A 26,447-nucleotide genomic window follows, 5' to 3' on the forward strand; every position below is an offset into this window, starting at 1 on the left:
AGACTCTTTCAGCACCGTGGTTAAGCCCATCCCAGTGCCAATTTTGACCGGGTTAGGCCTAAGTACAAGGCACAAGTTCTGCAAGCAACCCCGGGTGAAGCACGAGCCGAGCGGCTGAACCCTTGGGGTTGCAGGAACCAATTGCCATTTGCCGTTTCTTGCCCACGTAGCCCCCCCTGGCACTAGCTCCGGGGACTTCCTCAAGGCGCTGTGTGGTGCTGAGTTGTCCTTAAGGGGGAGGGGGGAGGGGGGGACTTCTCACGGCAAGTTAAGCGGAGAGTGTGGGGCACAAAGGGTTGCAGGCGGGCAGGGTGCTCAGTCGATGCCGCGTTGAGCTGGTGCTGGTGTTGCATTGGTGTGAGCAGTGTCCCGCACAAAACGCACACAGCGCCCTTCCACTACTACCGTTCTACCATGGCCACGGCAGACAGGTCTCCAACGGGAACAGCAGAGGCAGGCTAGCTCCACGGCAAGCGGACAAAGCGGCGAGAGTAAGCTGAGATAGCATCCAAGAGGTCCTTGCTCAATCACCACCCTTGGCCCTTCGCAATCTCACACCTGCGTTCATATTTCCCCTGCTCCCTCTCACCTTATCTCATCATCGCTGTCTTTATCATCCACTACCATCTACTGCACCAGAAACAGCTAAATTGGCATAGAGTGGTACATAGCTGAGCCGCTGAGCAGGTTAATAACAAGGGAAAAGGAAAATGAAGAGAACAGGGGAAAAAAAAGAAAAAAAATATGAGTAATGAGGTCGAGGAAGTCAAGGAACTATACGGCTCCCGTTAATCCCCCTAAAAGAATGAGGAGAGTAAAGAAAAATCTCAAGAAAGACCTAATGAAGATCAGTAACGAAGACATGGGCACAGACGAGGGAAGGAACGGAGACGAGGAGGTAGAACATCCTTCGATTTCCCCTCTGCTTACAAGCCCCAAATGTCCGTCATACATTAAGGCGAGAGGGACCGTAAATGCATTCCCAGTGAATAAATCCGCCTTTGTACCTAAAATGTATACAAAGTTCTCATTTATTAAAGACGTCCGCTCTGCCTAAATAGTCGCAACACAAGTGATCTGCCAATCTCACTACAACCAAGTAAGGCAAGCAAGGTAACTCCCCTGATGCAAGAATCACAGATCGGGTCGGAAAGGGATCCAGCTGACCTCAGAGAAGGGAGGAACAACGCAGAAGAGGCTGCACTTTCAAGCAAAGAAGAGCGAACAAGGGACGAGAAAGGAGGGCCTCATGGAGTCAAACCGTGCAGGATCAGGGACATAGACAGGAGTTGGCAGACTCAAGTCCAAAGATAAACCCGAATAGCTGCGGGCACGAAGGCATAAAGGAGAGCAAAAAAGAGGACAAAGATGCGATCGTAAGTCCCAACTTTGCTCTAACAAAAAATTGGAAGAGGAGCCCCACACGTCTTAATTTCCACATAGACGAAGAATCCTTCGAATCCTTAGACCTCACAATGGGCGGACAAGGACCGCCCGGAAACCCTGAGAGACAAGAGGTATCAGAAAAGGGATCAGAGGAAGCAGAAACCTGGGGGCCCAGGTACCTCACTTTGCAGGGCGATGCGCAAAATAGCGAACACATGCAGTATGGAGACTTATCAACGCAAACAGAACCGGCACTCTGCAAAGACACATTGACAATGCCAGAGGACAGGCTGGCGACGCAAGAACTTGAGAAGGAGGGTAGCCACAATACAGACAGACATGGAAGAAGTGAGGCAATCAAATACCATACCTATACAGGAAGCCAGAGCACAGGGACAGTATACATCTCAAACAAATGACCAACAATCTGAGAAACAACAGGAGCAAGGCAAGCTAGGAAGTGCCTCAAGACAAACTGAAAGCGATCCCCCTAGCCCATCCACTTCAGCTAATATACCATCTGTACCATCAGGTCAACGATTCTGAAACCTCGTATCTTACCCCAGAGGAGTGGGAAGAACTGGTAGCATCTTACCCGACGGCCACTATGGGGGAACTGCCAGGAGGGACCAACAGTGAAAATAATGCAAACTCTGGGAAGGAAGCACCGAAAGCAAAAGAAGACAATTGGACATCGCTTTTGCACACAATGCAATTATCGGTAAACACCACACAATACCAGTCAGACAAGATGGATCTACAACTTTCTGTCCGCAATTCCCTGTCAATATTTGTCGCTAACATTGACAGTAAGTTAGCAGAGTTGAACAACTTGGTTAAAAGGGCTCAAGCAGAGACCCAAGTCATACAACCTAACTGTTCCTGCATAACAATTGTGGATAAACTGGTAATACTTCCAGCGGCAATGGACAATCTCCTCTCTGATATCAGGGAGGTCGTAAAAAACTACTGATCAGTCAGTTCTGCCAAGAAGAGAGACTAAATCAGTATTCCGCTGCTAGCAGGAACTCAGTCAACGCAGGAGAGTCCAAAGACGACCCAAGAACTACAGTCGATCAGGGAAATTACAGATGTAAAGAAGACAACGCTCAGCAGTAGTCAGCAAAATGAAGGAACCCATCCTCCATTAAATATAAACAGTGTCATCAGGTGAAAACTTGCAAAAAGAAACCACACTGGAACTTTTCCAACCTGGAAAACAACGAAGAAAGCCGAAAAGGAAGGGACGAAACCAAAAGAAAAATACAACAGCAATAGCTTGGGGCAAGGGCAACACTAGTGTGAATGTGACACCTGACTTGCCACAAGACAGGCTGACTGAGCTGAGAGATGACACAGAATTGGAATACAATCCACATGAAACTGGAAACCAGGAAGGGAGGAAAAAAGCCGAAAGAAAACCGCCTCAAGAATGAAAGCCTATTATCTGACCCCTCATAAAAAGCAAGAAAGACACCCTCGAGGGAGCCCTCAAACGGCGGTAATTGCGGCAAGCTCTACCGGACTAGAAGTAATGCACAAGATTGAAATGAGCGCACAAAGGCATGCAAAAGCAAATGAGGAACCTATTATTGTGCACAATAGCCCAACACCAGATAAGGGGCAAATAGGCACCGCCACAATAGTCTTTCACCCGGAGTACAAATCCAGGGGCATAATGGATACTCTAAATAGAGGGAATATATTACGCCTATTGAAAACTATTGATAGTCTTAAAAATATATCCTCTAGTGATCTGGAGTCAGTAGAATTTATAGAGCTGTCGGGACACTCAAGAGCAGAAGCAACTAGAACAGTATTTCCTGAGAGACTGCTAAAAGAACAAGCAAAGTTCGACTCGTGGGGAATAAAACTTCAACTATTTTTAAAACCAAGACATCCAGAACCTCTGACCCTTGACAACCAGCAAAAGAAAGAGAACGGGCTGCCCAATTCGAACTCATTATTAAGAGGGGCTCGGAGCAAAACCCCTGAGAACTTAGCTCACCGAGAACAGTCTAATAAGAGACCACCTACCAATTGTAACCCAACTTTGCAAAATTGGAGTTAGCTATCCAGGACCCTAAACGTCAAAGTCAAAAATCAATGACAAAGTAAAGCTAAAGCAGGGAACACTCTTAATGTCTTTAATCTGTGCTCCTGGAACATCAACGGCCTAGGAGACATGTTCTCGGACTCAGAACTAAACATCTACTTGCAAAGATTTGATATCATTACACTGTAAGAAACCTAGACTGATACTCCACCAGCACTGTCTGGCTATAATCTGAACTTTCTGCCGCCTACACAGAGCTCATTGTTTGGCCACAAGAAGGGAGGCCTTGCCACATACAGCTCACTAAATTCCATTGTTGCAGTAGTACCCTCGGCTTAGAAGCTAGCCCCTCCGAATGCAATGCAAACACTGCGATTGACATCTTGTGAGCAGAACAAAAAAGAGGACACAGTCCTAATAAACCTCTATCTACACCTCTGGGAAAAAACCAAGGGAGCACAGGAGCTGAAGGAAGAACTCCTAAAATTAATAGAAACTGAGAAAACAAACCGCCTGATCATAAGCGGGGACTTTAACTTAAATATGCTCAGCAACTCAGCCTCAAACACCAACCACCCCTTTGCTTGGGAGCTAAGCCACCAAGACAACACCTTGGTGAGGCAGAAGCTCAAACAGCCAGGAGACTCCTGGCAAAACGAGAAGAGCTGGGCCTCCGGGCACTCAACAGCAGATTTTCAGGGGACTGCCCCAAGCAGCTACATTTCACAGCACTAAAGCTAGCTCTACAATTGATTTTACATTCCTCTCTCGCAGACTGTATCAAAGGGCAAGAGATTTCCACTTTGGCTGTATGGAATACAGTGACCACCTCCCTCAGGAAACCATGATCGAGGCTCTAACAATATTAGGCCCTCCCACCGTCAACAGTTCAGGCTCAGAATATTCAATAAATGAAAGGCGGATAAAGTGCAAAACTAATGACCCACAAAGTATTTTATCTCGAGCGACACAAGCGTTAGGAGAGGCACAATTAGCAACTACAGACTTAATCGAGAGTTGGGAGTTGTTTACAAAAACTCTACCAGACAAAGTCGAAGCACAAAAAAACGTAAGGACTGACTGAATGGCCAAAGCCTTGAAACACAAGAACTATCACAATTTTAGAAAAGATACCTAGCTAAAAAAGTTAAAGTCCTAGATTAAGCATAGTCTCCGAAGAGTAAGGACAGACCCTGCCCCATGTCAAGTGCTGAGACAGTTAAAAGATACAAACAGGAAACTGATATGGCGACTTAAAAAAAGAAGCTGACTAGCCCTTTTGGGGAAAACTCCTATACGATGCCAAAACGAATAATAGTGCGCAGTTGTGGCAAAAGATTAACAGTCTGATCAGTGAGCGAAGCTAGGGGATTGAATCCTATGCCACTGAAGAGGCTTGGATAACCTTCCTTGGCATACATCTGAATGAAGCCCATGAATCGTGGAAAGAATCACTCAACCCCAAAAACATCTGAAGCGTGGATATCACAATACAAAGAAGCTCTTGCACAAAACGAGAAATTCCCAATTACGAACACACAGATATGTAAAAGAATCTCAAAAGGGAGACGCGAGGGCGCACCAGGTCCAAATGGTATTCCCCCAATCGTGTTTAAATACTGGGCTGTTTTTTTCAAACCAATGTTTGAAAAAATCTTGCAGACCTCAACAATCCCACGATCCTGGAGGGGAGCAATTATCTCCCCGATTTTCAAAAAAGGAGACCGGAACGACCCAAGAAGCTATTGTCTTATAGCCTTACTTGATAACGAGGAAAAATACTACGCAGGCCTCTTACTCCAGGAGCTATAATCTAGGGTGGAAGATACAACAGCAATCCCTCACAACCAAACCGGCTTTCGCAAAAACATGGGGACAACCACTAATATACTAGCCCTATCGCTTTTGATTGATTCAGCATTTGTGGCAAAACAACCTTTATACCTGTGCTACATTGACTATAGTTCTGCCTTTGACCATGTTAATAGAAACATGCTGTGGCAAAAACTAAAGAAAATGAAAATTACCCCGCTCCTGTTGAGCCAATTCATTCTTTTGCTCAGTAATACCTGGGTTCAGGTTAAACGAGGTGCAGGTGAATTTTTGTCAGGAAAGATCCCTATAAGTACAGGGGTAAAACAAGGATGCATACTTGCACCAGCATTATTTAATCTTTTTATGGCTGAATTGTCAACCTTGCTGAATGAAAGTAACTCTCATGCACCCAAGTGAGGGGGCACACAGTTGTCCAACTTATTTTATGCGGATGACTTGGTGCTGATCAGCTGGACTCAGATAGGCCTACAGCGACTGTTGGATATCACTTTGCAACATTCCAAAACAAACAAACTCAGTATTAATCAAGAAAAAACTAAAGTCATGTGCATCACTAATCGTAAAAAGAAACCAACGAACAACTGGTTCCTGGACTCAAGGAATCTGGACGTTACAAGTAAATATAGATATTTAGGGGTCATTCTAGACTCTAATGGGAGCTTTAAGCCACAATGCGAGAAAATACAAAAAAAAAGGACTAATGACGGCAGTATCTCTAAGGAACCTAAAAAATAAGATCACCGGACCAAGCCTCCTTACTCTAATGAAGGTGATTCAGGCAAAACTGATTCCATCTATCACATGTGGAAGCGAAGTGATGAGAGGAAGGGACGCTGAAATGGTAGATGGCACAGTAACAACAGCACTGTGTATGATTTTTGGTTTGCGAGGTACACCCCACCCGCGTAGATTAGACTCGAATTTGGGCTCGCAAAGGAAGAGCTGGCCCGTAAAGGAGTATACTTAAAAAGCTGGTATAAAATAAGCAGGGGAGAAGCAAACACACTTAACGCTCTCCTTTGGAAGGAACTGCAAAGTAAAGAAAACTGCCCCGCAAGGCTTTTCTTGGAGGATGCAATTAAACACCTGGGGGTCTGTCAACTAAGGGATCTGCAAGGGCCCTTGGCGGGCTTTAGAAAAGTAGTAAATAACATCGTCAAAAAATAATCTCTCCTGCAGGACAAGGGCCTACTGGCGGAGCGAGCATATGCCTGGCTAACAATACAGTCTTACACCAAACTTAGGCCACAAATATATCTTCAGACCAGCTTCACCAAAAAAAACAAAAGAGAAGTTTCTGAAATTCCACTTAGGACTATTGCCTTCTACAGACCACATGGCCCCTTGGCTGAGTCCCTCAATGTCATCAAAGTGCCGCATTTTGTGGCAACGGCAAAGAAAACATCTTACACCTTATTACCATCTGTAAGGATCTGCTACAAGATCGCCAGAACCTTCTGAGATCACTTTTCAACAAAAAACTAATAAGGTCATGCAGGCTAGCGGTCCTGTAATGCTTCTCGGGTGACGAAGTCCAATTGAGCTGCCGACTGGTAAAATACCTTGAAGTCGCAGAGGCCCGTCCTCACAAAAAGAAAGAACAAACAGAAAAAGCCAAATTAGCCTGGCTGTAGAGCAGAAGCCAGCAACACAACCTGAATGAAGAAGGAACGGCTCTCATATTAGCAAAAATCAGGAAGGACAGTGACGGAACCCAGTGCAACATTTGTATCCTCAAAGCCCAAAAAATCGGTTGATAATGAGTGCCCAGCTGGCATTCAGGAGCCCACCGGGCTATATCTCTACAAAGCACAAGCTTACAGGGAGTATAACTTCTTGTTACCCAGGCAGATTATGGACTACAATAATCAACTGTATTTTGAAGGGGAAAGCAGGTCAGCCCAACCATGCAAAGCCCTTCAATGGTATGATAGAAGTGACTTAGCTTTGGGCCAATCTTATATCCTGCCTGTTTCTTAACAGTTTTAGCTTCAGCACCTTTTAATTGCAGCTTTTGTTACAGTTTATCACAGTATTAAAGCAAATTTGTATGGCTAGAAACATGAAACCGTTTTTATTGACAATAGTTTGTAATGGTTTTAATTAACTGTACAATAAAGTATCACCTTACCTTAAATTAAGAGTGTGAAATAGGAGTGTTAGTAACCTGAAATTGGTGAATTGGGGGTAACTGCTGCTCAATGTTGGTGAAATGGAGTACAGGCAGCCCTACACAGATTAGCGGTAATGACAGTTCCACAAAAGAGTTCAGACTATCCAGTGTAGATTAGGGTTGCACAAGCAAACATCAGCTTACAACTGAGAGGAAGGCCCAGAAGTTCAGTTCGCCCTTAAAACAAAATCTACAGAAAAGGTACTGCTCATCATTGAGTTTTTGTTGTACTATTCATTGTAGTATCTGTGGTTTTGGACTGAGTGATCCCGACAGTCTTTGTGTTTTCAGGTGGCTGAACTGCGCCAGAGACTGCAAACCTATGAGCTTGTTGGTGTAGAAATCCATGAAGAACATGCATGTATTGTGCCAGAGGAGACAGGCCTTCAGGAGCGAGTACTCTGTAGGTAAGCACCACCAACCACTTTCAGCTGCTCATTTTCCCCTTTAATTTTAAAGTGCACTATGAATCAGCTTTTGAATGCCTTGCTAATGCATGAAATGAAATACCTTAACTGGACGCTCTCAAGTCCCTTGTGAAAAATAGCAGTATTGCATATGCTGCCAGCCCAGAACCATTTGGTTGGCAACAGTAATTTATATTGGAATTGGTGAGGGTCCCTTAGGTGAGACTAGTAATGCACAGGTACATAAGACTTGAAGCCTAGAGGTAGGATCTATGTTTACCTGGTTCAGACAGTGTGAGGATTTCTTGGGTAATATCTATAATGACCATGTAAAGGACAGATGCAGAAAATATGATGGATATTGGTGGTGGTACAAAAGTTAGAAAGGGTCCTCTCTCTCGGAATCAAGTTGTTAAAGGTTCGGGAAATGGCTGTATACAGGTACCTGGTCACTGTGCGAGTAGGTGTGTACCCAGCTGAGTCTACAAATGCAGGTCTGTTTCTAAAACCAAGCAATACAGTCAACTCTCTAGACACAAGGACTGACATCTCAGCTCGGCTGAAATCCTTGGAGGCTGCAGGTTTAGAAGTGTTTAACAACAATGAACACCGTATGCTGTAATGCTGCTCCAGTGCCAGGGAGCCGACCTATTTCTCATTCTGTCTGCAGCAATTTCTAGTTGTAAAAGTCACACTGAGCAGAGGTGGCGGTCAGTATGGAGAGAAGGACGAATATATGTATTTTGCCCTTTCAAAACTTCATTCCTTTATTGTGAAAACATTTATTGATGCAATTTGAGGTTTTACTGTATGGAATTTCGTTTCTTTGCAGAGCAATTACGTTCTGGTTCCAGGTTTACGTAGTTTGTGTTTGTTTCTTTTCATTAGTCTGAGGGGGGACTGGTTTCTTGTTTTCAAATGTGGGGACCTGGTCCTGTCTGCATCTGGGGCTTTTCAGTTGGATTACTATATATTAGCCTTGGGTTGTGAATATCCAGTTTTGCATTGCTATTGGCGGGTGGGGAACGTTCTCTAGTCACTGTTGTGTAACATTAATTTACATTTTAATTGATTACCATCTTTACTTCTGGGATAAAAGAGATGAAGGGTAATTATCCTGATGTACATAGGAGCGGTAGGCAGGTAAAATGATCTACTGTATTTTCTTATATTCTGATAAAGTGCTGATTATTTTAATTTATTTCAGAAGTTTAAATGATCATCCTGTGCATTTTTTTTGACCTCATTCTATGTTTGTATTCATTGTGTCTGTTTTTTCTGCCCCTCTGCTCAGTCTTGACGAGTGCTCTCGAGATATACAAGTCACTCAGGAAGCAGAAGGCGTGACACACGAGGTAGCAGGTACCTGCGTAAGGGAATTTAGCACTCAAACATCAGCCCGAAAGTGTGACCAGAAGCCTGACTGGTTAACAGTGGATGTGAAAAAGGCAGAACAGGTATGATTGCTTTGTCCTTTTGGCAAATGCAGCGGGTGCTGCAGGCGCCAGATATTTTGTTTGTAAATGGTGTTTTTGGGTCCTCTGCCTTGAGGTGGTTGCCATTAAGGATGAGTACTATGGGCTTGGGATATTCCAGTTTTATTGGGAAATATACAGTTGTTTACCACTAGTGTTAAATGGTGATCAGTACTAATGCACGTTAATTGGATAACCATCATACACCCTCTTGACACTTGACTCTACTGGAGTAGTGAATTCAAATGGTCAAGGCTTAATGTAAGAGTGGCAGGTTTTCACTTTCATATGTAGCCTGACACTGGAAACTGAATCCCCAGCTACTGCTATAACGTCTGTGAATAATAACATTTCGTGCACAAAGAGGTAACATAGGGGACGTTCTTAACTACTATAGAGGAAAGAATTGAAATTTGCCTAGCTTACGTAACGGTAAGTTTCAATTCTATTAAGGACACGGAGGCGAGGATTATGCTATATCTTCCTTCGCTTTATTAACATAAAGTCTCCACAGCAGCTTAGGAAAAGATATATAATAATAACCAAAAATGCTTTAAACATAAAGCATTGACGGAATGTTCAACAAATCAAACAACAACTCCCAAGAGTCTCTTTGTATAATGATAGTCCATAGTCCTTCCACTCTGTCCATCACCACTATAAATCCGGACTTCCCATCTTCTTCCTCCTCTTTCTTCGCGCAGATCACGCTTAAGCCTCATTGGTCCTGTTTAGCACCCTCGTTGCCTGTCGAAAAAGAAACAGCATCAGCGAGGTGGTCCAGGAATGCGACAACAAGGCGAGGAGCATTCAGTGACTGTTACAGTACCGACAACGTAAAGGAAAACGCTTTACTTACTGCCATACGGGTGGGAAGAGACACCACTGTAGCCTGGGTGGGATAATCCTCGCCTCCGTGTCCTTAATAGAATTGAAACTTACCGTTACGTAAGCTAGGCAAATTTCGATTCTATGTCAGGACCGGAGGCTTCAGATTATGCTAGTTCAAAGCTTACTTACCACCAACTGGGCCAAATCCACCACCGGCTTAAAATAAAACCTCTTAAAGGTGGAATCCGAGGACCAATCCGCCGCTCGCATCAGGTCCTCCAAACGAGCACCCACTGAGAATGCCTTAGAGGCCATGGCCCCCCTGGCGGAGTGTGCTCCAAAGAGAGAAGTATTGATGCCCGCTTCTTGCATGACCCACCGCACCCACCGAGCAATAGTGGGCGAGGAGACAGCTTTGTGTGGCTTCCGCAGGGCAATCAATAACTGACGCTCGCCCGGAGGGCGTAACTCCAAGGTCAGGTCCTCATATGCTTTGAGGCATTGCACAACACACAACTTAGGAGTGTCAAGAAAAGCTGGATATGAAATGGACCGCGACGACGTTTTAGTGCGTCGGCCCACGCTAAAAGTAACCCCATCCGGGGAAAAAATGTGTGCAGAGACAGCCAGCGCGCGCACATCAGAGACGAGTCTACAAGAAACCAAACATAACAACATGGCCAACTTCGCCGACAGCTCCTTAAGAGACAGATAGGAATTGGCCGGCCAAGACCAGAACAAATTCAGAACCAAATTGACGTCCCAAAGGACGGAGTACCTGGGTTCAGGAGGCAACGCGAGCTGACAAACAAAAGGGTGTTCCCCTACTGGATGGCCATTGATGTTGTCGTGGCCTGCCGAAATCGCCGATCGGATAGCATTGATCGTTCTATAGGCCAAGCCCTTGTCGGCTAAATGCGCCAGGAAATTCAGCACGGGAACGAGGCCTGCGACCAAGGGATCCAAACCCCTTCGTAAACACCAACGCATCCACTTAAGCCAAGCGGATCTGTAACGCTTCGTCGTACTATCGGCCCATGCTTTGGAGAGCAAGTGCTCAGCCGACCCCGAAAGGCCCGGGAGCGTCCAGCGTCTCCTGAGAGCCTCCACGCCATGAGGCGGAGAGAGTTCTGCGTGACGAGGGGATGGGGTTCCCGATCCGGATTTGTCAGGAGCAGAGGAAACAGGGGGAGTAGGATTGGAAAATCCCAAGAAAGTTCCAGAAGAACCGGAAACCACACTTGAGACCTCCAGAGTGGTGTAACCAACACCAGCTCCGCTCCCTGGCGGCGAATTTGGGCCGCCGCTCGCATGATCATGGAGAACGGGGGAAACGCAAACGGCTGTTCCCGACTCCAATCCTGCAGAAAGGCGTCCGTGGCCTCCGCTAGAGGGTCCGGCCTCCAGCTGAAAAAACGCGGCAGCTGGTGGTCGAGACGGGACGCAAAGAGATCCACCGAAAAGGGACCCCAGAGAGCTTGCAGCCATCGGAAGACCTCCGAATCCAGTTTCCACTGGCTGGCGTCCCTGAGATGTCTGGAGTGCCAATCCGCCACCTGGTTGGATTGACCCGGCAGATACTCCGCCATCACCGCAATGTGACGAGACAGGCAATAATCCCAGAAGTCCTTCGCCAGGTCCGCCAATGCGCAGGAGCGAGGGCCTCCTAGATGGTTCACATAACGAACCGCCAAAATATTGTCCATCCGTAGCAGGACACAGGCCTTGACCGAATCCTTGGTCCAACAACGAACTGCGAAGGAGCCCGCCAGGAGCTCCAAACAATTGATATGCAATCGTTGTTCTTCTGAAGACCAGGCGCCGCCGGTGGAAAAATCCCCGCACCTGGTCGGACTCTATGACCAGGTCCGGAGCTGAACCGAAGATTGCCCGACCATTCCATGCCTCCATGTGAGACAGCCACCATGACATTTCCTCCTTAACTTCGTCCGTGAGGGGGACCCACTGATCGTAACTCATCCCACGGCCCAGATGTTGCGCCTTCAGACGTTGGAGAGCCCTGTAGTGCAGTGGGCCTGGGAAAATCGCCTGGATGGAGGACGAGAGAAGACCCACCACCTTGGCGATATGTCGCAGGGACGTACGATCCCTCGCGATCGTCTGCCGAAGCAGGTGTTGTATCTTTGTGACCTTCCGACCCGGAAGGCTCAAGACCGCCTGCACCGAGTCCACCACAAAACCTAAAAAGGTGATCTTCTGAGTGGGAACCAAAACCGGCTTGGAGCCGTTGACCACAAACCCCAGTCTCTGGAGCAGACCGACAGCTTGTCGCAGCTGGCCCGCCAACACCTCCGGGCACTGCCCCATGAGGAGGATGTCGTCCAAGTATACTAACATACGGACCCCTTGACTTCTGAGAAACTCCACTACCGGGTGGAGAACCTTCGTGAAGCACCACGGGGCCGATGAAAGACCGAACGGCAGCGCCGTGAATTCGAACACCTTGCCGTCCCACAGAAATTGTAGGAAACGACAATGAGGGGGGTGGATGGGGACGACCAAGTAGGCGTCCTTGAGGTCCAGTCTCACCATCCAATCCCGAGGGAGGAGCACGTCTCGAAGGAGGTGGATACCCTCCATTTTGAAATGTCGATAGACCAACCACCCATTGAATTCCTTGAGATTGATCACAGGTCGCTTGCCCCCATCCGTCTTGTCTACTAAAAAGACGTTGCTGAGGAACCCGTGTGGGTGGCGCGTTGATAGGCGGATGGCCCCCTTGCGCAGCAAGTCTGAGACCTCCCCGTCTATCAACCGCGCGTCGGACACCGAAAAGACCATTGGGCGCGGGGGCCTCGCTTGCGTGGGCTGGCCGTAAAATTCTATGTGGAAACCTCGTACAGTTTGCAAGACCCAAGCGTCGGCAGTGAGCAATTCCCACTCCCCGTAAAAGCTTGCCAGCCGCCCCCCCATAGGAACTTGATCCAAACAAAGGGCACTTACCGGGGGCATTTCCCTGTCCGGAGTTCTTCTTGAACCCTCTGCCGCCGAAGCGTTGCCCTCTGGTGGGGTAGAAGTTGGTATGGTTGGCAGAGGTCTGGTATTGACCTCTTCCGGAGCCTTGTCCTTTATTGTTGGTCTGCTGGCCACGGCCGATCGCGCGGCCCCTACCGCGACCGGCCCCTCCGGAGAAACACTGGTGAAACACCCTCTTAATGCTGGACTGGGCCTTATCCAGCGACGTGAACGTGTTCACGAATTTGCCCAGTTCCCTGATGAAGGGTTCGCCGAAGAGGCCCCCCTGGGCCACAGCACCCGCCTCCGACGAGGCCAGGTCCCCCAATTTTGGGTCCAATTTGATCAGGAGCGAACGCCGCCTCTCCGTCGACAGGGCACAGTTGGCGTTACCCAAGAACACTATCACCCTCTGGGCCCAATTCGAAAGCACCTCCGGGGAAATGACGGTGCCATTCCCCCTAGCCTCCTCCGCCATATCGAGGATCTTCGTGGCGGGCCCAACTGCATCTAACAATTTGTCCTGGCAGGCCCGCCAGGACCGATCGATCCCCTTCCTGGGGTCCTTCATAAATTTCGCCAGGAAGGTGGCCATCTTGGGATCCAATTCCGGGGTCATGGCAACTTTCCCTTCCAAAGTTGGCCGAGGGCACTCCCCACGCAGGCAACCCCTCGCCTCCTTCTCCAGGGGCTTGCGCAGCCTGCCCGCTACAAATTTCGCCACCGTCTCCCCCGGTGTCCAGGCCGCGGAGCGGGGATGGACGATCTCGTCCGGGTCCAGCATGCCCGACTCATCTCGAGGCATCTCCTTGGCAGAGGGTGCCGGAAGCCAAGATCTGGTCGACTCCCCGTCGTCGTCGGTGTCCGGAGAGTCGTATACCGGAGAGGCGGGGGCCGTAGACCCGTCCCCCGAAGCGCTAGGATCCACCAAGGGCGCAGGGGGCACCGCCGTTGCTTTTGCCAGGAAGGCGTCCCGAAGACGCTCAAACGCGCCCCTGTCCACACCTTGGGCCTCCGATGACGGCCCCTCCTTACAAGGCCTCTTCGGGGCGGGTGGCAACCCGCCGGACGTCCCCGGGAGATCGGGGATCGGGGGCACATGCGCCGATGCCAGCTTCGCGCATTCTTCCACGATGCGGGCGGAAAGGCGGTCTTCCATGGGGCCTACCACCTCCGTCACGCAGCGGTAAATCGAATTGTCCACCGCTTGGTAGAATTCGTCGTCCTGCAGATAGGGGTAAGGCTCCTCCTCGTATTCCCCTTCCATCCTTGAACCAAGGGCAAATCTGGGGCACCCTGTAGGGCGGCAGTCGAGATAAACTCGGATATGGGCAGGCCAACCGGCTGCGATCACGTTTCTTGGCCAACTGATGTGGCAGGTGGGCTGCACCAACCCCCAGGCGCGCAGACCCTCCTCGCCGGGACCGGGTCTTCGCACCCCTCAAGCGCGCTAAGCCACACTTTGAATCAAGAGGTGCACAAAGGACACCCGAAGGCGGATCACGCGGTCAGAGCCGCAATACAGACCTCAACGGGGCGTCAGAAGCAGGAAAGTACAGACCCGGGGCACCAGGTGTCAGAGGGTACGCGAGGGCTGGCTCCTGCGCAAGCAGACTCCACGGCGCGGCTCCTGGCACTTCGGAGGCGCGCCGCAGGGTCGGCGAGACGACAGGCCGCCCCCTGGCGGTCTACTCACGCACCGCACACAAGTGGGAAAGAAAAAGGTCGCGTAGGAACGAAGAACGTTCCCGCGACCGGGGACTCTGTAAGGGAATAAACCATGCAGTGAGTCCCCCAACGATCGTACACAATACAATCAGCAATATCGAAAACGGAAAAAACATGAAAAGCACTTATCTGGCTGCGGGAGCAGCGAAGAAAGAGGAGGAAGAAGATGGGAAGTCCGGATTTATAGTGGTGATGGACAGAGTGGAAGGACTATGGACTATCATTATACAAAGAGACTCTTGGGAGTTGTTGTTTGATTTGTTGAACATTCCGTCAATGCTTTATGTTTAAAGCCTTTTTGGTTATTATTATATATCTTTTCTTAAGCTGCTGTGGAGACTTTATGTTAATAAAGCGAAGGAAGATATAGCATAATCTGAAGCCTCCGGTCCTGACATAGAATTAGAAACGTATCAGGAGGATGTAATCAGAACAGATACCAGTGTTTGTATACTAGCCTCAATAGAGCAGAAGCATGAAAGTGAATAAAGTAATATATCCAGAATTCATTGATATGTGTGGGCCTTCACTCCAGTAAGTTTCAATGTCTGGTAGGATGCAAGGCTGAGCAACTCAGTGGGTTGGAGACCCAGCGAATAAGCTCCAAAACTTTACTCTTAAAGCCCACTACACAACCTGTAATTGGGTCCACACCAAATACAACAAAGTTCAAAATGGCAACTGCTAGTTCACATAAAATCTTGGCTGCAATTAGCAAGGTTACTGAAGCTTCAGTAGTCCGTTTCTGGTACCCATTCTGGTCTCCTGTCTAAGTATGTGGACCTGGTTCATACACAGTCATTTCCCATGGAAGGTATCACACTTCGGGGGCCCATGTCTTGGGAAGCGCCCATTTACCGTCTAGGTCTTCTGTATCTCATGTTACCCTTATGCACGCCCTGTAAGGAGTGTGGGCTTCGATGTAGTGCAAGAGCCCTACGTAAGACTCTGTGGCCTTGAAATCTCAAAGGCAAGCCACATGGTTCTTAATTAGTTCTGTAGTAGACAAAACAGCTGCAGCCAATGAGGCACGGCACAGATGCCTAAAGTGAAGAAATAAATTCTCTGGCCTCGATGTGGTCAAAGAGACCCTTCCAGAGTCAAGATTTGTGCAAACTCACTAAATTTTCATTTCCCGAAAATATACCTTCAGGTCCTTGGCCGTAGGTCAGGCTTGTTACTTCTAGGGAGGTTTTGGCCAACTGATTTGCGAAAGGTCGTTATGACTTACAGATGCTCACAGAGCTGGCTCTTATCAAATCCACTGAGGAGGTGAGAGAAGCACTGGACAGAGGAGGCAAGGCAATTCTGATCTTATTAGATCTGTCAGCAGCCTTTGACACGGTCCATCAAAAGGTCTTGATGGGCCGGTTGTCGGAAATTGGGGTTCAAGGAGCGGCGTGGGACCTTATGCGGACGTTCCTATCGGAACCAATGGACCTAGACAATCATAGGTCAAAGCCTTTCTCCCTCCCCTGCGGGGTACCACAAGGATCATCATTGAGCCCGACTCTTTTTAATATATATGTGATCTCCTTCGCAACTTTGATTAGATTATATGGCTTTCAGATAAGTTCATGTGCAGACGACACACAAATAGTGTTATCAATCTCTCATGGTCAGGAGAAGGAAACTAGGGCTCGCTTTCACAATTGCATGATGGCCATCTCCGGCTGGATGACGGCCAATTGCTTGAAATTAAACTCTGGCAAAACAGAGGTCCTTTTATCTGGAAACAACCCCAATATCTGGACGCCAGAGTGGTGGCCAGACGAGCTGGGTACTTGCCCATCGCCCACCAGGAAAGCAAACAATTTGGGGGTGATTAAGGACAATAAACTCTTGTATGGCGACCACGTGAGCATGGTGGTCTTGGCCTGTTTCCTAATCCTTAGGAAAATAAGGAAAATAAAGTTCTTTCTCCCCAAGAGCAGTCACAGCCCCTATTATGCCAAGGATCGACTACTATAACAGTCTTCTGCTAAATACTCAAAAAAAGCATATCAATAGACTGCAAATCACGCAAAATGCTGCAGCAAGATTAGTCACAGGCACTCCCAAATTTGTCTCTGTAAAGAAAGAACTGGCTCAACCTTATTGGCTCCCCTGGAGGCTAAGAGTATGTTTTAAGGCCCTTTGCTTGGCCTTCAAAGCCCTCAATGTAATTGGCCCTAAACATCTGAGGCAGAAATTTAAGTGGTATGGGCCTATTAGAAATCTTCGGTCCACAGGAGCCAAACTAGTTGTAACCCCTCCGATCAAAAAGGCCAGCTGGGGAGGCAGAAGTTTAATCACTGGCCCCTCCAAAGCTTGAAACGAGCTTCCACTCTACCTGAGGAACTCTCCAGGTCTCCTCTCATTCAGGATGGGGCTGAAAACATGGCTCCTCACTCAATAATTTCTCTCTTTAGGACCTCCAGCAGACATGAGCAGCGCCAGGCCACCCCAGGGTAACTTTGCGCTATATAAGCTCCATTAACATAGTCTCCCCCTAAGCTGATCACAGTAATGGGATTTTCTGAAGTCTAAAATTTGTTGCCAGTGTCTAAAGAATGATGGACCCTATTCAGATTTATTGTCTCAGTGCTGGTGCAAGAGAGTCACTTTTCGAAGTTCAAAGTGCTTGATCTAGGTGTCAGTACTTACTTTTAGGGTACTGGTGGAAAGAAAGGTACAGATTGGCTAGTTTGAATTAACAACAAACATCGAATTCCTGATCCTGCCTTGTATTCAAGGAGCAGGTTTACGCAATTGAGAGACTGACTGTAACAGGGCATCTCCCAATCAGTTGCATCATTGCCTCAACTAGAGGACTGATGATGGTAATTCTCCTGACTGCAGAGCCACCTGTCGCCTGCCTTATGTAAATCAGTACAGCTCCTCAAGGCAATAATTGGTCTGGAGTTGCTCGTATTCCCTTCTAGAGGGGGCCTTGCCTGGGAGTTCGGGATGTACTCACTTACTCGGTCAGGGAACTCCAGCCTCTGACAATTTATAAATGCAGTAACTTTGCTTTCACTGCACAACCTTTCCAGAGCATTATTGTTTGTATTCTGCCCAGACAATCCATAGTTTTTCATATTTATTTTTATAGTATTACCTGGTTTCTCCTACCGCTATGTCTTAGGATCCAACTTTGAAAAATTAGAATTTTGTGGTACTCTATTACACGTTTATAGATGAAGAAGGTGCCTGTTAAAAGTATTTGTCAGGAGAAATTTTTTTTGGGTATAGGTTTACCTGTAAATTATTCATTCCTACCGATCATTGTTATTCGGGTCTCTTGGTGATGGTTCAGAAATAGTTCTCGTCTTTGTTTAGCTGCTGAAGTATCACAGAAATAAAAGGAGTGACCTGTACGTAGATCAGATTTGCAGATCAGACTTATTGTCCTATGACAGGGGTTTTGGGGATGCACTGGCTTGCACCTCAACTTCTCAGTAGGTAAGCTAGTGCACAAACTCATCTGTTATTGTGGGTGTTCACTGGGAAGACGCTTGAGAAACTGTCACCCAGTTGCACTGTATGGGAAACACTTCTGTAAGCATCTGAGCTCCTATTTATTAGATTAGAAAACTCACATTAATAGACTAATGTGCCTACTTTAAAATCAACATGGGGAATGAGGCTGAGAGCATTGTTCTTTCAGTAGAGACATACTAGATCCTTGTGAGTAACAAGTTTTACATTATTGTCTAGAAATCAAAAAGTCTTTAAAGTACGTTGGACTGACAGTGCACGATAGAAAAGAAAAGTGCTAAGTGAAACATGGAAGGAATAAAGAATCCGAAAAATCTTTTACTATGAAATGTGAGCTTTAGAAATCTATCAACCAGTGGTCTATTTGTGACTCTTTCCCCATTATCGTGTTTTTACCAAATCTGCTCTCTTCAACGCTTTGATATTAGGATCGCCAACAAACACCAAAATATTGCCACAGGCTAAGGCCACGAAATGCTGCACGTCAACGAGAAGCCCTGCACAAGAGTCACTCTGAGCACAAGCCACAGAATGAGGACCGGATTGAGAGGCAAGTCATTCTTCATTCTGTGAGTCTGAATAGGGTAAAGGGTAAAGAGCACGTAAAGTCTTTTGATGATACTGAGTTGCATGGACAAAGCTGAAGTGAGAAAGATTGGTTCTCCTGTATTGGGTTATCTTTCATAGATTCACATGCTTGAATCATTCCCCGTCGCCAAATTGGGAGTCCCACGGTACATGAAAATCAGTAAGTAATGATTAACATTGAAGTCGGCTTGGCTCCTGAACACTATGAGTTTGCCAGTCTAGCCATCCTGGACGATTGTCGGGAAATCCTTGCGAATGCTAGCGCTCAGTCTACTATAAAGTCTTACAAGCTCAAATGGAAAAGATTCTGTCATTGCCGTTCACGCTCCGAGGCACATCCTATCCAGTCACCACCACTGCAGTTACTACCTTTTTATCCTACAACTGGCAAAGTCTGGTCTCTCTCATTTATCCATTAAGGTTTTCCTTGCTGCAAAATCCAGATTTCGGCGGCTTAATGGGTCACAGTCACTTTGTTCTTCAAGAATCATGAAACAATTTCTAAAAGGCTTGTTTAGGATGTTCCCACCAATAAGGCGGCCATCTCCGCTTTGGCATCTCAACATTGTGTTGGCTAAACTTATTAAATGGCCATTTGAACGCATTCAAAGTGCGACCTAAAATATATTGCATAGAAAAAGTCTCTTCTACTGGCTCTTACGTCAGCTAGACGAGTAAGACACATACAAGCTTTCACTATTCGTCACCCTTTCCTTCAGTTTACAAGAGACTCTGTTATACTTTGTACAAATCCTACTTTTATCCCTAAGGTCTCATCGGATTTTCATTTAAATGACCCAGTCATCTTAAAGACTTTTTTCCGAAATCCGCAAACACCAGCGTAAAGTTCATTACACTCCTTGCATCTCAAGAGATGTATAAAATTCTATTTGCAGAAGACGGCCAGCATCCGCAAAACTGAACAACTGTTTGTGGCATATGGGAATCTCCGGAAGGGATATCCTGTTACTAAACAGACTATAGCGTGTTGGATATCAGCAGCTATACAGTTATGCCTCCAACAAGCAGGCAAACTACTGTCTTCAACAGCGAAAGCTCACTCTGCGAGAGCTGTTTCCTCTTCTACAGCTCTCTGTGCCGGTGTGCCTATATAACAGATTAGCAAAGCAGCAACCTGGTCCAGCAGGCACACATTGCAAGGTATTACTGTTTGGAAGCCACAGGCAACGCTTACACAGCTGTAGGACAATTGGTTCTACGTAATCGTTTTCATTAAGGAGAGCCTTTCTCCTTCCCACCTTCCTTTATGGTTCGACTATTCCTATTATTTTGTTAACTATAGAATTAAGGTTGTTTTGTTTATACATTATTATTTACACTATAATATTTAAATACATATGTGCATGTAGATATGTATATAGTCACTGAATCAATTTGGCTGTGCACAAGGGTACTATACTCAGAATACATATGTATATATTATATCTAATACTGTGCACATTTGGAAAAGCCAAATGAAGCAGAAATGGTACTTTACCGCTGATACAATTGCAATGTACTCTGTAATAATGTCTCACTTAATGCTGCGATCTATGATCACTCCTTACAGAGGCTAAACTGATATGCAGATGCTTGATGCATTAAGAAATTGTAAATATGTAAATAGAATTGTATAAACTACTAATCCCACAATGCCACATGGAGGCAAAAATTGAATAAATACTAGAAACACATGATTGGTCACTTACCGTGAACAAAGCCGAGGTTAGGCTGAAACGCTTTGGTTTGAGTGCAATAAGTCTCATTAAATTAAGCTAAAATCCTAAGTCTCGAGTTCCGCGTCCTTGGTTTCAAAAGTGAATAGTGTATTTTTGATGCATTTTGCTACTTACATGGGTTACATATTTTTTTTCTGCATGTCAAGAGGGCGAATTCGCAGACTACTGGTGACGCTCCTCCCCCAGACAAAGAGTCCAAGATCTTTGAGGCATCAGGCAAACGCATTGCTGCACAGGCAGCGAACATCTGGAGGATCTCTAACACTCAAGCCCTGCTTGCACGTTATGATAGGGCCCATTATGACACATTAGAGGCCATCCTGCAACACTTGCCTGACCAATACAAGGAGGCGGGGGAGATGCTCATTCAGGAGGGTAAACTCATTACAAATGCATCCATCAAATGTGCCCTAGATGTGGCAGACACTGCCTCCAGGGCTATCAATACAAGTGTGTTACTTAGACGCCATGCCTGGCTTCGAATTTCGGGGTTCAAACCCGAGATACAAACCACAATATTGGGTCAAACAGTGAATCCTGACCATCTGTTCGGCCCTGAGGTGGATGCCTCCCTAGAAAAGATGAAAAAAGATACAGAAACTGCCAAGTCTATGGGGGCTTTACAAAGTCAGCAGTTTCGGGGTGGTTCCTTTCGCCGCTCCAATTCAAGAGGCACCTCGAGGGGCCAGGCATCCCAGTCCACGCAATACTATAAGGGTAACACCCAGTCCTCGTATAACAACAACAAGGGCAGGGGTGGCTACAGAGGCAATAATATCAAAGGCAGGGGACGTGGAAACAATGCCTCCAGGTCCACCACCACCAACAAGCAGTGACGTCTTGTCACTTCCCCCCGATCACACGACACCTGTCGGGGGGAGACTCCAGCAGTTCCTGCCGGCGTGGAGGTCCATCACCACGGACAGGTGGGTGAGGTCTCTTATCCAGTACGGGTACTGTCTAGAACTTACGTCCATTCCACCGGACATACCGCCAAGAAGCCGTGCTATGTCCGACGAGCACTTGACCTTGTTGCAGCAAGAAGTTCTGGTCATGCTGCAAAAAGGGGCGATAGAGCTCGTTCCATTGCAAGAACGGGGAACGGGGGTTTACTCCCTGTATTTTCTGATCCCCAAAAAGGACGGATCACTCAGGCCGATCCTGGACCTCAGGCCCCTGAACTGGTACATCAACTCGGAGCACTTCCATATGCTCACATTGCAGCAGGTGCTTCCCCTGCTTCAACAGGGGGACTTCCTAACAACGCTGGATCTGAAGGATGCCTATTTTCATATTCCCCTGCATCCTTCCCACAGAAAGTATCTCAGATTCACGATCTTAGACCAGCATTACCAGTTCAGAGTCCTGCCGTTCGGGGTCACCACGGCACCGAGAGTATTTACGAAATGCCTAGCGACTGTGGCGGCGCATCTCCGTCGCCAGCACGTCCATGTCTTTCCATACCTAGACGACTGGCTTATTCAGGCAAAGACGGAACAGCAGTGCGTAGACCACGTGTCACGCACCATTCACCTCCTGCACTATCTGGGATTCTCTCTGAACTACCCAAAGTCCCATCTCCAGCCCGCCCACGTGCGACAGTATCTGGGCGCGACAATCGACACTCTGGCAGCCACTGCGCAGCCGAGTTCAGTGAGAATCGCCAGTATCCAGGCGCTGATCCAACGATTCAGACCCCAACACTCGCTTCCAGCGAAGGTGTTCATGCAGTTGATAGGCATGATGGCCTCCTGCATCTCCATTGTCCCGCACGCGAGACTACATATGCGTCCGCTTCAGGAGTGCCTGGCACGTCAGTGGACTCAGGCTCATGGGCAACTGACAGACCTAGTGTTGGTGAGCGGTCGGGCATACAACTCTCTGCATTGGTGGAATCCACAAAACCTTTGCAAGGGCCGACCATTCCAAGAGCCTGTCCCACAGATCATCCTGACGACGGACGCCTCTCTCCAGGGATGGGGAGCGCATGTACTCCACTACACTGTGCAGGGACTATGGACACTTCAGCAAAGGAAGATGCACATCAATGTGTTGGAACTGATGGCAATCTTCATGGCCTTAAAGGCGTTCAAAGTACATCTGTGCAACAAGGTCGTGTTGATCCGGACGGACAACATGACGGCCATGTACTACATCCAGAAGCAGGGAGGTACACACTCTCCACAGCTGTCTCATCTGGCTCAGAGCATGTGAAAGTGGGCCATTCAGAGGAACATCTTCCTCATGGCAGAGCATCTCCCGGGCAAGGACAATCAAATGGCGGATCTGCTCAGCAGGCACAGCCATCAGATGCACGAGTGGGAGATACATCCATCAGTACTCCAACCGTACTTCCAAAGGTGGGGTCATCCAGAGATAGACCTGTTCGCCACAAAGGAGAACGCAAAATGCCAAAGCTTCGCCGCCAGATTCCCACACCCCCAATCACAGGGCAATGCGATGTGGATGAACTGGTCAGGCAGATTTGCGTACGCTTTTCCCCCAGCACCTCTGATACCGCTGGTGGCACGCAAGCTCAGGCAACACTCGATGACGCTCATCCTGGTTGCTCCAACGTGGGCTCGCCAACCATGGTACACCACGTTTCTGGAACTCTCCGTGGTACCGCATCAAAGGCTTCATCTCACTCCCAGCCTTCTGACGCAGAGCCATGGCGACATTCAGCACCCAGATCCGCAACAGCTCAACCTGGCGATCTGGCTCCTGAAGTCCTAGAGTTTGGCTACCTCAATCTTCCTCCCGATTGCATGGACATCATTCGGGAGGCAAGGAAGCCCACTACTAGAGCTTGTTATGCGGCTAAATGGAAGAGGTTTGTCATCTACTGTGTGGACCACAGCATTGACCCGCTAGACGCTTCCATTCAAAACATCATATGTTACCTCTTTCACCTGTATCGTAGTAATCTAGCTTACTCTTCCATCCGCATTCACCTGTCGGCTATGGCAGCATACCTCCAGAATAGGCAGCACCTGTCACTCTTTAAGGTCCCTGCTATCAAGGCTTTTCTGGAAGGACTCAAAAGGGTCATTCCACCAAGGACTCCACCAGCTCCAGAATGGAACCTCAATGTGGTTCTTACAAGGCTGATGGGTCCTCCCTTTGAGCCACTGCACTCTTGTGAGCTCCAGTTTTTAACTTGGAAGGTTGCGTTCTTAGTAGCAATCACATCGCTACGGAGGGTTAGCGAACTGCAGGCGCTCACCATCCAAGAACCTTTCTTCCCGGTACATGCTAACAGGGTGGTGCTCCGCACTAACCCTAAGTTCTTACCCAAAGTGGTCTCACAGTTTCACATAAACCAAACAATTGAATTGCCGGTGTTTTTCCAAAACCCAGAGACGCTGGCGGAGCGTATGCTCCACACCCTTGATGTGAAGAGGGCCTTGATGTACTATGTGGACAGGACAAAAGATTTCCGCAAAACCAAACAACTTTTTGTTGCTTTTGCCACACAACACAAGGGAAATGCAATCTCCAAAGCAGGAATCGCTAGATGGATAGTAAAGTGCATTCAGATCTGCTACGCTAAAGCTAAGCGCACTCTCACTATCCCACCGAGGGCCCACTCCACTAGGAAGTTGGGGGCCTCTATGGCTTTCTTAGGTAACATTCCCTTAGAAGACATCTGTAGAGCAGCCACATGGTCTACCACTCATACTTTCACTAAGCACTACTGTGTAGACGTGCATTCCAAACAACAGGCAGCTGTTGGTCAGGCTGTTCTAAAAACGCTTTTTCAGACTGCTGCAGCTGGGACGGGCGGCCGCCGCTAATGGAGGGACTGCTATGTATTCTATGCACAGATATGAATTCAGCAGCCCACATGCCTCGAACTGCAAATGCTACTTACCAGTATGCATCTGTTCTTGGCATGTAGGGCTGCTGACATTCATATCGCCCACCCTCCTCCCCGGCGCCTGTAGCAGCTGCAGTATGTATTCATATACACACATATGCTCATAGCATGGTCATCACTCACTTTCTTCACTCCATCTCTGCCAATGGCTAAAAACAATCTGGGGATGGAGGCGATGCCCATGCGCACTGTAGTCCAGGGGAGGAGCCACCTATCTCGTGATACTTCGAAGACTCTTCCAGGACAACAATGTGCAATCATCCGGACCCAACACTAGGTGGCGGACTATGCACAGATATGAATGTCAGCAGCCCTACATGCCAAGAACAGATGCATACTGGTAAGTAGCATTTGCATTATTGTGCTGTTTGGCCTTTCTTCTTGGTTTTCTCACTCTGTTTTTGTCGAAGATGCCTGCCTTATTCGAAAAATGCCCGGAGTGCTCCAGGAAAAAGGCCAGGTCGGACCACCATGAGGTGTGTATCCTCTGCCTTCCAGCTTCTCATGTTCCAGAGGAGTGTGCTATCTGCCAAGGCTTCTCTGGAAGGACCCTGAGGGAAAGGAAGAAGATCAGACTTCAGGATCTCGAGGAAAGGAGACTGAAGGCTCAAGGTGGGTCTGGAGGGGCTTCTTCTGCCCATGCTGAGGCCCCTGGGGGGCTCCCCAGGGGCAGGAAGACCAGCAAACGTCACCATTCTCCGCCGGGGTCCATTGCGCCCACTATGGCGTCGAGAGGAATGACTGCGGTCTGTTCCCCTTCGTCGGAGATGAAACGACGTCGAGGATCGGCGTCGAGGGATGTTACCAGACCTTCGCAGTCTCCGGTGTCTGTGTCTTCGTCGTCCTCTTCCGCGTCTATGTCGAGCGATCGGCATCGACGAGCCCGGCGTCGGCGCTCGCCGTCGAGGCGATACCGCCGTTCGCCGTCGGCGAAGAGGAGGCGGGCGTCGTCGGTGAGTTCCTCGCCGTCAAGATCACCGTCGAAGGCCAGGTCGCCGTCGAGGCACAGGAAGTCGCCGTCGAGGCGCATGAGGTCGCCGTCGAGGCGCATGAGGTCGCCGTCGAGGCACCAAGGTTCGACGTCGAGGCGCAAGAGGTCTCCGTCGAGGCAAGGAAGGTCGCCGTCGAGGCGCCGAAGGCGTTCGACGCCGAGGAAGAGACGCTCGGCGTCCAGGGGCAGACGCTCGCCGTATGGTTGCCGTTCTTCGACGCTGAAAAGAGGTGGAGACAGACCTGACGCCGTGGGAGGTTCGCCTACGTCCCAGGCTGGAAAGGAAGGGGGTTCACCGCGCTCGGTGTATTCCGAGGTATATACCCCGTCGGGGAAGATGACTCCCCCCTCCTCCGTTACCGAGGGGTCCCCGTCTGAGGACACCTACACCGCCTCCATTGCCTCCACCGCAACCTGGATCTGGGTTACCTGAGGTGCCACCTCCGGTTCCTCCGAGGTCGACCTCTTTGCCTAAGTTTCCGACGCCTCCGAAGGGTACGCCTAAACCTAAGGCTACGTCAAAACCTAAATCACCTGTTCCTGTGGACCCGGTTGACCGTCCTCTGCAGGGGAGGTCCCGTTCATGCTCCGGACGGAGAGGAAGATCAAGGAGTCGCCATAGATCCTCCACCAAATCAAGGCGTCGCCATAGGAGGAGGGGGTCCAGGTCACGCACGGACTCCTACAGGACCCATACTTCCTACTCGCCGACCTTATCGGACTCTCCAGAGACCAGGATCTCTCCAGTGGACGACATTGCCACGTTCCAGGAGGTTCTCCTGAGGGGGGTTGTGAAGTTAGGTATCACGGTGACGGCTCCAACACCTTCGACGTCCGTGATATTCGAGACGCTTCACAAGAAGCACTTGTCTCGCCCTCTTCTGCCTCTGGTGCCTGGCCT

At 48.3% G+C, this 26,447-nt stretch overlaps 1 protein-coding gene across 4 annotated transcripts in view; it reads left to right on the forward strand.

Annotated features, from left to right (window-relative positions):
• LOC147701515 (kinesin-like protein KIF18B) overlaps window positions 1-26,447 on the forward strand; it is a 373,257-nt gene that overhangs the window by 143,083 nt on the left and 203,727 nt on the right. For all 4 annotated transcript variants that reach the window (XM_086930193.1, XM_086930194.1, XM_086930195.1 and 1 more), the window contains exons 9-11: window positions 7,743-7,858; window positions 9,153-9,315; window positions 18,777-18,898. In XM_086930193.1, coding sequence (XP_086786319.1) covers window positions 7,743-7,858; window positions 9,153-9,315; window positions 18,777-18,898 — 401 coding nt within the window. The remainder of the gene's footprint in view (window positions 1-7,742; window positions 7,859-9,152; window positions 9,316-18,776; window positions 18,899-26,447) is intronic.

The sequence above is a fragment of the Lissotriton vulgaris genome, chromosome 7 (assembly GCF_964263255.1).
Source record: "Lissotriton vulgaris chromosome 7, aLisVul1.2, whole genome shotgun sequence".
NCBI lineage: Eukaryota > Metazoa > Chordata > Amphibia > Caudata > Salamandridae > Lissotriton > Lissotriton vulgaris.